The sequence below is a fragment of the Crocuta crocuta genome, unplaced genomic scaffold, assembly GCF_008692635.1.
Source record: "Crocuta crocuta isolate KB4526 unplaced genomic scaffold, BGI_CrCroc_1.0 scaffold223, whole genome shotgun sequence".
Classification (NCBI taxonomy): domain Eukaryota; kingdom Metazoa; phylum Chordata; class Mammalia; order Carnivora; family Hyaenidae; genus Crocuta; species Crocuta crocuta.
This window is the reverse complement of record NW_027529426.1, coordinates 2,171,380-2,185,087: the sequence shown is the minus strand read 5'-3', so window position 1 is coordinate 2,185,087 and position 13,708 is coordinate 2,171,380. Positions and strand designations below refer to the sequence as shown.

General features: G+C 42.1%; 1 protein-coding gene across 8 annotated transcripts in view; it reads left to right on the top strand.

Moving 5' to 3' along the window:
* The window catches only part of LIMCH1 (LIM and calponin homology domains 1), a 323,338-nt gene that overhangs the window by 255,322 nt on the left and 54,308 nt on the right, over nucleotides 1–13,708 (top strand). For all 8 annotated transcript variants that reach the window (XM_077758883.1, XM_077758881.1, XM_077758882.1 and 5 more), the window contains 4 exons: nucleotides 3,924–3,959; nucleotides 8,740–8,866; nucleotides 10,311–10,468; nucleotides 10,677–11,085. In XM_077758883.1, coding sequence (XP_077615009.1) covers nucleotides 3,924–3,959; nucleotides 8,740–8,866; nucleotides 10,311–10,468; nucleotides 10,677–11,085 — 730 coding nt within the window. The remainder of the gene's footprint in view (nucleotides 1–3,923; nucleotides 3,960–8,739; nucleotides 8,867–10,310; nucleotides 10,469–10,676; nucleotides 11,086–13,708) is intronic.

Genomic DNA, 13,708 nt, shown 5'->3' with positions numbered 1-13,708 from the left:
CTGACTGCAAGGAGCTTGCTTGGGATTCCCTCTCTCTCTCTCTCGCTCTCTCTCTCTCTCTACTCCTCCCCTACTTGCATTGTCTCTGTCTCTCTCAAGTAAATAAATAAACTTAAAATAAAAAAGACCCACATAAAACAGGAAGTGATGGAGTTCTGCTTCACAAAGGACCTTAGAGGTAGCAGGGCAGAGAGTAAGATGGGGAACAGGGAAAATCTCAAGTAACATCCAAATTTTTAAATTAATATCCTTGCTATCTTTACAACCTAGATCTAACCTCTGTTTTGTATTCCTCTGAATCATACTAGTACTAGAGTAGAGCCTTCTTGAAACATTGGTTTCAGGAAGCAGGGGTAACATTCGAGCTCGGCTCCAGAGTGAGGAGTGCTTCGTGGCCCTGTCAGAATGTGTCTCTTCTTTCCAGCTTACCTTCTGCCAGCAATTCACAGGGAGGGCGACGTAGAGGGAAGTGAGTGAGTGGATCATACGTAGATCCCGGCTAGTCAAGGCCAGTCAGGGCTGGTTAGTGACAGAGGCAGCCCAGTCCACTGCTCTCACTTCCTTTCCAGATGCCTTGACACAATATGGCCCAGGATTATGGACGCTGCCGTAAAGGCAGTTAGAGCGAAAGGGAGGAAGGATACAGAGTGCGTGGCTGCCTACTAGACACATTCCAGGTGTTTTCTCTTTTACTTATTCCTCACACAGCCTCTGAGAAGAATTTTCATCTGTATCTTGCAGTTAGGAAACTGAGGTCCACGTCCACACAGCAGGTAACTGTCCAACATTCGAAACCAGCTCTGCCTGAGCGGAAAGCCACTGCCCCCCTCCAGTGCCTGGCAGGAGCTGCGGAAGCCTGATGAATTCCCTGTCACTTTTATCTGCCCCCATTTGTGATTCAGAGAAAGTCCTCTTTCTGTTCAAATGACAATGAATGGCTAGCTTGAGCAGAAAGAGATATGGTCAGATTAACTGCGTGACCCAGTTGTGTGAGTGAGTAGCACACGCTTTGGGAATTCATGTTTCTTTTCCACAAGTATTTACTGAGTAATCACTATGTGTACAACATGAGGCTGGGTGCTAGCGGATAATTTTAAATGAGCAGGAAACCCGTTTTTTCCTCACACTTCAAATGAAGCACATGCCAGTTCATAATAGGGAAGTTTATAACCAGCCAATTACTGATCCTGAAATGCTTTATCAGTGCTGAAAGGTACATACATGCAATCAATAGATGCATAAAGTATTCTCTTTATCTTTCTAAATATCCCTACCCTCACAATTAAACTTTATTCACTGCTGCTTCTTTCTTTCTTTCTTTCTTTCTTTCTTTCTTTCTTTCTTTCTTTCCTTCCTTCCTTCCTTCCTTCCTTCCTTTCTTCCTTCCTTCCTTCCTTCTTTTCCTTTTTGGTGAGATGCTTATAACCAACTGATTTGTCTGGCCGATTTTGTACCTATTGACTCACCTACTTTGCATTAAAAAAAAAAAAATCTCTTTATTAGTGACTTTTTTTAACTTACATGTACTTTTCAGTTTCCCGTAGGACAACTGAGAAAGCCATTTGCAGCCCAAGCTATAATTATCTTTTCCTTTACTGCAAAGGCAGCTCTGCTTAAATTGATGCCTTCTTAAAGCTAATAAGTTAGTCTGAGCGGAAATTCCTTAACCCATAGGTGTATAGTAAAGGGCTAAATGAACATTATCTGTAGAGACTGCACTATTCTTTTCCGTTTCCAGAGTATTCAATAAATAGTTATTGAAGTCCTAGTCTGGGCGCCATCAGGGAACGCAAAAGGAAAATCTCTGCCCTCACGGAGCTTACATTTTAGTGTAAATCTACATTTGTTGACAGAAATTTCCATGAAATGCTGTTAAATATTTTGTGTAGAAGCAGTTTAAATTCAAATACATCCTACATGTGGGGTGCCTAGGTGGCTCAGTCAATTGAATGTCCAGCTCTCGATTTCAGCTCAGGCCATGATCCCAAGGTCATGGGATCGAGCCCCATGGGGTGGGGGGCTCAGCGTGCAGCCTGCTTGGGATTCTCTCCCTCTACCCTTCTCCACTGTTCATGTGCTCTCTGTCTCTCTCTGTCTCTCTTTCTGTCTCTCTTAAAAAAGAAAAAGAAAACCTGGGGCGCATGGATGGCTCAGTTGGTTAAGCATCCAACCATGCTTAGGTCAGGATCTCACAGTTTGTGAGTTCAAGCCCCACATCAGGCTTTCTGCTCATTAGTGTACAGCTGGCTTGGGATCCTCAGTTCCCCTTTCTCTTTGCCCCTCCCACCCATTAAAAATAAAGATTTAAAAAAAAAAAAGGAACAAATATATCCTACATATAACATACATGTAGCTAAATCTCATCAACAAAATGTGCTAAAAAAGCCAAACTCAAAAGGATAATACTATATGGGTCCATTTATATGGTAGAAAACACTCGACCCTAATCTCTGGGTATATATGGTTTGTGCAGATTCACCAAGGAATATGTGTATAATAGGTGTACTTTCTGCAGTATAAAATGTACTTCAATAAAACATTAATAAAAATCTTCAGGTTTTTATTGAGTTTATTTATTTATTTATTGAGTGCATTAGGTTAAACTTTAGCCCCATCTGAAACTATCTCCTCGAGAAACAGAAAATGAGTCTGACTACCAGAAGAGAAATATCCACAAACCTTTTGGCCATTTGAACAGAGATTTTGGGTTTTGCTCTGGTTTTGTTGCTTTCACTGTAAATGAAACCAACTGTTAATGAATGCGGGCTGTTCTAGAATGATAAGAGCAGATAAGAGAGAAGGGTGTACGTGTGCACCCATGCATTCCAGGGTGTTTTCCCTAAGAGTATGGGAAGAGCTCTTTAAAAAATTTTCCCCATAAACTGTTATGAAACTGAACATGAGACAAGGTAATTTTTGCTGAAAACCCCAAAATTTAATTTGCTGGAAACTGAAAACAGGACATTTTTTTCTTTACTCAAATAATTCTTTGTCCCCATCAGAGTGCAGAAATGCTTTTAGGGCATAGGTAAGAAACTTCTCTTAAAATCTCTCTTTACTGAGGCGATAGTCGTTTGTGGAAGCTGCTTTTTTTTTTTTAATGTGCTTTAAAATATGCCCTGTAATGTCCCTATTTCTTCTTTCTAATTTAACTTTTTTCCTTGCCTTATCAAACACATTAAAATTTAAAGTGTCTATATCGTAAAAGGTACAACTTTGTAGACCTAAATAATCGGGAGAATATAGAAGATTATTTTTTTAAATGTTGGTTTTTCAAGTTATGGAATATTATCCAGGTCTGGTTTTGATTAAGGCTGCCAGTTTTCTAGGAATTGTGGTTTTTGTCAAATGCATGCGGAAGGCACTGATTGGGGTTCTGGTTGGAGTTCTGGTTTGCTTTCAGAAAACTGCAGAAACGCTCTTTGATGTCATTTGTGCAAATGCATTAACACATCAGGGAAAGGGTCAGTAAGCGTGTGCTTCTATGTTGGGTGTCCATTACGGCCATTACTGCTGAACATAAAGGCATGAACAGTTTAACTGTTTGTGAACAACCATAATACAGGTTTTATTTTATTTTTTTTTTTCTTTTTGAACTGCCTTCTCTAAACATTGCGGGTTGCACCTAAGCCTTTTTGTGTTCGTCTTGAACAGATTCTTTTTTTGTGGGTAGCATGGGGATTATTTTCATTTCTTCTCTGCGTTTTAATTCGCAGTTTGCATTCTTTAGAAATGTCAAGACTTTTCTTTCCTTTTCTGCAGCTCATGAATATCGCTAATTGTATAATGACACTTCTCTTCCAGTGTGATCAGCAAAAAAGGTTTGGCTTGCAAGTATTTCACCAGGAGCGTTTGTTTCCAGTTTGGTTACAGTGTTTACCTTCTGTCTTACCCATCCTCTAATTTTGTATTTGGTCTTATAGATACGGTCCGAGAACTCCTGTGTCTGATGACGCAGAGTAAGTTGTCTTGTGTTTATAGGAATACATTAATTATTAGCTTAAACTGCATGCTTCCAGTACTCACCACTAATTGAAACGCCATTGATGCAACAGTGAACTGAACGGCTAACTGACTCATGCAGCCCCAGAAAAGCACTTGAACTTGGAATGCAGAACATATGTTCTGTGCAGGACAGATGAATGAAGGAGTAAAAAGCATGATTCTAATATGCAGCTGCCGCTTAAACTTAACATTTGCTTTTCCTAGACGTGGCACAGTGAAGTTCTTCTTATGGTTTGGATGCTGGTAGCCCTTCTGAACCACAGAATTATTCTGCGTTTTGCATTTAATTTTTGATATGTTAGGGCTTGGAGTTAACAATGAAGCAGTCATTCTTATAGCCATACTTTTCTGAACGAAGAAAACAAATCCTAAACCACTAATTATAGATTCAGAAGCCCAAGTTCCTCTCACGTTGGAGTAATATAAATTGTGGGGTGCTCAGGACCAGAATGTTGGGGTTGTGTTCCAGTTCTGTGGCATAGCAAGGGGTCAGCATGTCAAACATGACTTGGGCTTCCTCTCCCTGCCCCCTAGTGTCTGCTCCTCTCAGAGATTCATTCCCTCCCTCTGCCTCACATCCAAATTTGAGAAGCCAACACTCTCCCATTTGTTACCACATTTACTCTTTTTTCAAAAATGGATTTCCCATCAGCAGAGCATTCTGAAATAGGTATCCAAGGCAACAGTTGGTTTTTTTGTGTGTTTTTTTTTTTTTTTTGGTAGAGCACTAGCTTTCTCCGATTTGAGTAATTTTTGTTTAAAGAAACACGTTTTAATATCTAATTGCAATGCCACAGGCCTGCCGAGCCTGATGTCTCTCTTCTGTGAGAGGCACTCCGTGCCCTCATGGGAGTCTGGGCCATCGGGGAAGCAAACGCTGGCCTAAGACATACAAGTCACCAAGTGAGGAGTCTAATTAAGAATGTGAAACACAAAAACCATTGCCACCAATGATAATGAGATCGGGCCAGAAAACTACTGTTTTGAGTACCTGTTCCATGTACTCCCTCCACTAAGTGGCCTGACTCCGGTGCCGGGATTTGTTACCAACATGCGATCTATGATTGCTCTGTGGCCTGATGTGCAGAACAGTCAGGTCTCAAAACCAAGTTCAACCTGAGCCTGACTGATTGCACGGAGTTAAGCCATCTATAAAATTGAGCCCTGGTTATTACTTTTAAAATCTGCAGTGGCAATATGTAACATTCACTGAAAGGAGGATTACGTAAGATTGATAGGTAAAACACTACTTTGATATGGTTAGCAAAAAACATTTGAGGGAATGGATTTATTCTTCATCAGTGCAAAGCCACCATGCACTTTGCCTATGATGGATCTCTAGGAAATCCCAAAAGGTGGAAGAAAGGAAGCTACGTTAAAGAGCGTTTGAATCTTGCCTGAACCTGAATATGAAACCTCACCCACAGGAAAAGTTAATGATCTTTCTTTAAAGGCGTGGAGGTGAGGACTCCCTTCTCCGCTCTGAATTTACAAAAAGCAGCCTCATGGACTAGGAAGAATAAAAACTTCTTTTCCAGAGGTCTTATCTAGGAAAGTGGTGAATTTCCTTACAAAGTGGTGAATTTCCTTCTTGAAAGTAGACACAACTTAACATGAAACCATGTAGGGAGCCAAATGCAAAGTTTATGTTGGAAGTTTAGGTTTTAAATAGAAATTTATTATATGTTTAGTTTATTCCCCTACTATCTCCCTCCTTCAACATCTTTAAGGGCAATTATTGTACAGGCTCTATTTATTCAGAATTGACACATTCTTAAAATACAGGCCAATCAAAAAAAGATGTGCCCTTTAAGGGAAATACAGGTCGGGGGCAGACCTACCACACAGGCAAACAGAGATTTCCGCCTCCCGGCAAGCCAAGAATGTTTCCGTGGATGTAGTTTCACCTTTTTGCCCTTTTCTTCATTTGCACACTCGTCCTCTCCCGAGGCTCTCCCCACCAATGGAGCGAGTGCACCATGAAACCCATAGGCTGTTTTATTCCTAATTCCCTCCTGTAAACTTGGCCCAGAAACCATTTTCCAGGCTCCCCTTGATGTGATTTAATCCTGGCCCTCAAAAATGCCAACCTAGCACCCTGAGACACTTGAAGGCTCTGCAGCCAGGGACCCTTTTCCCACAACACCAGGCTGAGAAGCACTGCTTTAGTGTGAGTCACATTAATATGAATATTCTGGAACCTGGGCTCCTCCGGGATCCCCTATCCTATCCCTGGACATACACTTTTTAATTTTAGAGGCTGAGTCCAACCTCTGAACTTACGAACATTTTCTGAATGGTGACTCAGCCCATTTTCTGTCTAGTGTTATCAATTTTCAACTTGCCTAGTTCCTTTTTTTTTTTTTTTTTTTGAAATGGCATAAAGATCTTGCTCATAGTTCAGTTATTTTCAGGGGGAGGGAGTTTTCTGGTATTTCTTTTAAAAAATCCCTCTGGAGGAAAATAGTGCTTTCTGGTATATGAGAGGGCAACCAAGAGATTTCACTAACTGGCTTTTGCCACATTTGGGCTGAGATCATTAGAACTTCATGGTGGGAACAGAGACGGGAATCCTGGACAGAAGAAGGAAATTCTCAAGGCTCCCATTCCCTTCCAAGTGACATAACCAAATCCCAGATATTAGCAATGACTGCCATTTCCCCGCAGGGTTCCAGAAGAAGACCTGGCTCTATGGCCCCCCATTGTGGCCTAAACCCAAATTCTGCCCTTTAGAAATGATGGATAGGAAAGTTGAAAGAAGGGGACTCCTTTCTAACCCACAATCTGCCAATGACTTAGATCACAAGAGAGTTCCCACTTAGAGAGGTTTTATCTTTGACAGTCTTTGTAAAGACCATAAATTGTCCTTAAAGATGAACTGACTGAATTGGATCTATTTAAGGTTAAGGTGTTCTTTTATTTTTAAGCTGAGAGGAAAAATGGGATGAATTTCAGTCTCTTTCTACAAAGCCTACTTAAGTGAATTTTCATCCATGAAGTTTATTAAAAATAAAATAAAATAAAATAAACATGAGGTTAGACTTTTCAACCTCCCTCTGCAAACACCTAAATCTTTCTTAAATAACATTAGTAAGTGGCGTAAAATAGATGAAAACTCACAGCCCATTCCCCCTTTGAGGACTGCAGTTTACCTTTTTGGAAGACATGGCTGCCACCGTCCACACCATTCACTGAGTATGTAGAGGCATCTCCACACAGTGGTTTGTCATATTTGTGCTAATAGAAGCCTCAGGTGAAAGTCCTTCTGTGCAGTCAGAGTACTAGAATACTCATGGGGAAGACAGTTTCCAAGTACAATCTTCAGTTTTTAGCTCTCTTAGGTCAGATTTAAGTTGTCCAACATGTAGAGAGAGGGAAGGGGCACCCAACGGATCCATGCAGATTCATTTTGATTGCACTGAAATGAATGCGGGTGGCCGTTGCCATTGAGGATCCGTCTCCCCCTTCCAGAGAGCTGTCTGCTAAGGAACCCACTGGCAGCCAGTGAGCTGCTGCCGTTCATTGCCTGGTCATGGGGATAACTATTTTGGACATCGCTGATGATGTGGAGAATTAACTGGTGTCTAAGTGCATGGCTTTTCTTTTTGTGTTAAGCTGGCTTCAAAAAATGGACTGTCGTAGTCTTCTGTTCCTCGAGTTGAACAGTGAAACTCCATTTCTTGATTTTGGACTGTTGTAACTCACTTGGTCCCAGAGCTCGTTTCTTTGAGAGGAAAATATAGGAGGGTTTTGCTTTGAATTTTATTTGTGTTTTCACCTTACTGCATCAGCTTCTGCTGTAACAAAGGTCTATGTAAGCACCGTGGGAAAGGCCCCATGGTCTTACCCAACATTTAATAACCTATAGAACATATCAATTATATGTACAGCCTAAGGGTTTAAAAAATTGCCTTCCCTATCCTTTTTTTAAAAAAGAGTATATTGAGAAGTATCCTGACAAAAATAAGATTAAATGCTTGTGAGAATATTAGGATACAAAGTATATGCTGATTTATATATTTTATTCCTGAATCTTACTATAAAATACCTTATGTTCTTGATTCCAAGATGCTATCAAACTGCACTTCCAATTTACAGACATTTTTTACAGGAAATAGAAATAAGCACACCAAATATATGAATCACTAATACGTAGTTATTGGATGCATCCACAATTCAGAAAATACAATATGAAAAGGTGGGTGTCTTAGACTTGAGGCTGGACGATTTTTTTGAAAATGGAGAAATTGCCTTAGTTAATGGAGAAGGCATGGAAGACAGCTCTTTACACAAAGAAGCATTTATTGTAATAAAGTTTTTGCTTCATGGATTGGCACCCTCCTTTCCCACAAATTCTCCCCATGTTATACCTTTTAATTCTCTTCATTTTATTTTCTAGTACATTTCCAAATGAGAAGAGCCTAGAGCTCCAAATACTTTTTCTAGCCCTTCCACAAACATATTTTGGCATCTACATATAAAATTATATTGACTTGCTGCAAGCGCCACTGAAGGCAAAGATGGTCACATTTTGGCTTTCGCGGCAAAGGAAGTGGGGGTGCTGGCATGCCCAAGGCCGGGCTGGGGGATCGCAACTGGCCGCATCGCGCTGCTGTCTTGAGCCGCGGCGGGGAGGGGGCAGTTTTCCAAGCGCGGGAGCGCCCCCGCGCGGCAGAACGCGCAGACGCATCCCGGGCGCCGGTCCATTTTTGTCTCTTCTCTCTCCACGCTCAGGAGCACGAGTATGTTTGACATGCGGTGTGAGGAGGAGGCCGCGGTGCAGCCGCACAGCAGGGCCCGCCAGGAGCAGCTGCAGCTGATAAATAACCAGCTGCGGGAAGAGGACGACAAATGGCAAGATGTGAGTGCCGGCCAAGGCCACGGGTAGCGGGGAGGCTGTCCAAGCCGTGGGTTAGAGGCCCCTTGGAGCGGGAAGCCAGGCGGGGTGGGTAGACAGACCTGAAAGCCACGCAGGGGAAGGGGGCCCCTAGAGGATTCACAACCAGTGATAGTAAGTGCGGGATTAATAGCAAAGTTAACGGCAACATGAAAGGTGAAGGACACAGATGTGTATTCATTCAGCAGGTACTATCGCTAGAAGGTTGCACAAAGGAGGGGGTGCAGGAGGGAGACAACGGGCATGAGATGTAGAATTGAGAACGCACTGTCTTTCGGGATGATATGATGAAATTAATAATGATGATGACGGCAACAGTAGTCGCCAACATCGAAAGCCTACGGTTACAGGCACTGCTCTGCCTTGCATGTAGGAAGTCGTCGTCAGTTTCCTTAGTAACCCAAGGAGGTAGCAACGAGTATGGAGTATCGTCCTCAGTTCCCCAGATGAGGCCCAGAACAGCTAAGTAACTCACCCAAAATCACATAGCTAGTGAGTGAGGTAGCCAAGATTAGATCCAGGGAAGGAAGTCTCTATAGTCTGATGAGGGCCTTGAGATTGTCTCTGTGCTGAGAGCAAAGAGCCCGGGGCAGGGAAGAACTCGAAGATTGAGATGACAGGAGGGACTGTGGACTCTGTCATGTAATCCTCACAGAGCACTCCAAGTTAGCTACTGCGAACTTGACAGTACCATCAGTCAAAAAAGTTAACATTTCCAAAATCTCTAAAATGTAGTAATAATTATGTCTACAGTATATTGGGCACTTACTATATGCCTGGCGCCTTATATGCACTCTGTCATTTAACCCTCACAATAGGCTGGAAAGCGTAGATGTAATTGTCATCCCCGTTCTAGAGATGAGGAAACTGAGGCACAGAGAGCATAAGAAACATGCCTGAGATTCCAAAGCATGGAAGACATAGCGCTAGGGTTATTTCCCACAGCTGCAATCCCATCCACCTGACTCCACCGTCCTAGAAATAATTAATTCTGCCTTTTCTTCCTTCCCGGGGGAAATTGTGTAGGTCTGTGGCTGATTCCTACTATTCTGTTGTCGGCAAGCCCATTCACAATGCACAGGTCATAAATCGGACGAGATGAAGTTTCTTATGATACCCTGTGAAGCAATACTTTAAAATCTAGCAGCTGACATTAAATATGATTGCATTTCACATTATTGTGCTTAAATAAATGTGCTGCTCTGCTATAGATGTTGTAGCTCTATCTGAATGTTTCCTGCCTTTGAGGCGTTCCTGTTCCAGCTGGACTTACATTGGATCGGGTGGCAATGCCCTAGCATAGAGCCGGGCCCATATTCAGTGCTCACTAAACTCAGAAGAGTAGAAGTGGAATCATGTGCCAGCCTGAAGAAGTATGTTCTGTCTACCCGTCTCTCTCCGCCACTAGGACCTGGCTCGTTGGAAGAGTCGTAGAAGGAGCGCCTCTCAGGACTTAATCAAGAAAGAGGAAGAGAGGAAGAAAATGGAGAAGTTGCTGTCTGGAGAGGATGGAACAAGTGAACGAAGGAAAAGCATCAAAACCTACAGAGAAATTGTTCAAGAAAAGTGAGTTCTTTTGTTGTTTTGTAAGTGTGCGATATTATCTTGATGTGCTTTTTCTGAAAATTGTTGGTTATCACAGAGGCTCTGACACCGCTATTCCACACTCCCTGTGCTCCCCTTTCAGCTCGACCTTGGTTCCTACCGAGGTTTCTTTGCAATTCTTGTGACTGTTGACTGTGTTCTTGCTTCCCTCCCCATGCCCCTTCTTTAGAGAGCGGAGAGAGAGGGAGTTGCATGAGGCCTACAAGAACGCACGGTCTCAGGAGGAAGCAGAGGGGATCCTTCAACAGTACATCGAGAGGTTCACCATCAGCGAGGCTGTTCTCGAACGCTTGGAGATGCCAAAAATACTGGAAAGAAGCCATTCAACAGAGCCAAACTTAACCCCCTTCCCGAATGACCCCAACCCCATGAAATACTTACGGCAACAGTCACTGCCTCCACCCAAGTTCACTGCCACTGTGGAAACCACCATCGCTCGCACCAGCGTTCTGGATACCAGCATGTCAGCAGGCAGTGGGTCTCCAAGCAAAACTGTCGCTCCCAAAGCAGTGCCTATGCTGACACCCAAGCCTTACTCCCAGCCCAGAAACTCTCAAGAGGTTCTGAAGACCTTTAAGGTAGGATACATCCCTTAAAGTAGGAGCGAAACCAAACGCCAGGTAAAGAAAGAAAGCATCTTGCCTCAAGAAGATACAATTATTTGTATCAGACAAAAGAAGAATGTACTAACATTGACAATTATAAAGTTTATGCCTCAGGAAATTTGGTTTGCAAATAGTTAGAGGACAGATGTTCCCCCATACTGATAGGCTCCAATGAGATTGATAACTGAGACATCTCCATGAACAAGGTTTATTTTTGAGTTTGATATAAGGGCATAGTCTCTCTACAGTAGTGCCAACAAACTCTTAGTTTAGTAAAACCCTGGGTATCCCAGGATACCCTGGAGCTATAACAAAATCCTCAAAACAAAGTTTTAATTGCCTTTGGTTTAAATAGAAGCATATGCAGCCACCTCTTCTTTTTAAAGACTATGACATCCTATCCCAAAAAGGTGCTACAATTGAAGAAAAAAAAAAGAGTAATACAAGGAGTCCATAGGAACATGGGATGTACTTGATTCTCAGATGACATGGGGTTTTAAATTTTTAAGTGGAAGGAAACTAGGTCCTTTCCTACCAACATGAATATGTAGAGTAATGTTCCAGAACCAAAGATCCTATGACAACCAGACATCTTTTCACTTCCTCAAATCCCAGTGTTTTCCCTCACATCATGAGGAAGCACTCATTCTTTGGCTTAAAGCTCTTTGGACTACAAAGAAAAATCTGTTCTCATTGTCCCTGCACACCACATGGGTTCTTAATAGAAGACAGAGGCAGACTTCATCACCAGGGACATGGGCACATGACTGTTAAGAAAGTTTGCTTAGCTAAACTCATTGAGCAATGGGATGTCATGTATCTTTCTATTGAATTTCAGAGGGAACTCGACTATATGCTTTCTGACTATTGCTTACATAACTCAGAATGGATCTTAAATATCTGTGCCTTAGCCTTTGCTGGAACAAGAGAAAAGTACCCTGGATGTCTCCTCTGGGTTGAATTGAGATGTGTGTCCCCTGAAGGGCAGGAGCTGTGTTTTTGTCATTTATAGCTTCTTCCTAAGTGCCTGGCACAGGGGCCTGAGAAACAGTAGGCACTCAGCAAGTTCTTATTGAATAGATACATGACTTTTTCTTGAGAAAGTGAGCTAGTCATTTGCAGGCTCACACATAGAGAACAATGTCCCCATACATGCTCAGTATCCCACCCGAGTACTACACCAGCTCTCCTTTGCCTAGAGCCCGTAACTGTGAACTATCTATGATGTTTCATGAAGGAATGTTTGAAGGAAGGCCCAGAACAGAGGTAGAGAATACATTTATTTAACTTGGTATCCAAAGCATCTGATCAGATAATCTAGATGTCTACTTCCCCTTCTTTATATAAACAGTGCAAGTGATCATTTAAACAGAAGAATTATGATAGATGACTTTATGGCAAGAATTTGGCCCTGAGGAAACCCTGTCTCTCACCATTGTGGCAAAATGGTGTCAAAAGTCTCAGGAAGAGCATTCGTGGAGGAGAGGGGAGAAGACCTTGAGTAGAGATCTTTTTAGAGCTAGGGTTCACTCTTGACCATCAATGAGCCCTTGACTCATCATAGGCACTGATGGCTATTGGCCCCATTCATAGCCCCACCACAGAGTGGGTGAACCCAGTTATGGTCAAAGGTAGTATGTAAATGGAAAGTTGTTACCAGATAATGCCAGGGTAGAAGCTAATGTGTACATGTGTGTGTGCGCGCGCACGTGTGTGTTCTTGTGCATAGGGCAGTGGGCTGAAGCAGGCAGAGAATATAGGCTTAGTTTCCCAGTATAACAGAATTAAGAGTAAAAGAAAATCAAGTGAAATAGTTTAAGGCAGTGTTTCAAAGTGAGAATTATTACCTGTTACCAGTTTATGAAATCAATTTAGCAGCTTAGTATTAGCATTTTTTAATAAAGTAAAATAGAGTTCAAGAAAAAGAAACCAGTTTAGTGCATCACATAAAATAAAGGTAAAATGTATTTTGCAGGGGCACCTAGGTAGCTCAGTTGGGTAAGTGTTCATCTTCAGCTCAGGTCATGATCTCATGGTTTGTGGGTTTGAGCCCCGCATTGGGCTCTGTGCTGACAGCTCAGAGCCTGGAGCCTGCTTCAGATTCTGTGTCTCCCTCTTTTCTCTGCCCCTCCCCTGCTTGCACGTTGTCTGTCTGTCTGTCTCTCTCTCTCTCAAATATAAATAAACATTTTTTTAAAAAAAGGATTTTGCAAAACTCCTATTTCAGCTATATTTATGTGGGTGTGCTCAGTTACGGTTTAAATTTCTTTCTTATGGATCACTGACAATAAATTCTGTATGCCACGGGCTTAAGATAAATAAACTATAACTAATATCTGGCCTTCCATTAGTCCTCTTGGAAGATTTTAGAAGGCCTAGTGATAATAATGGCTAATATTTATATATGTATATGTATAGTGCCAGATATTGTTCTAAACCCTGTACACATGTTAACCCATAAAATCCTCTCAACAGCACTATCAGGGAGATGCTGTTGTTATAAAGTTTGTAGATGAAAAATGTGAACACAGAGGCTAAGAGACTTGTTAAGGATTCCGTCGCTTTTAAATGGGAGACTCAGGCTTGAGTCTTAGGC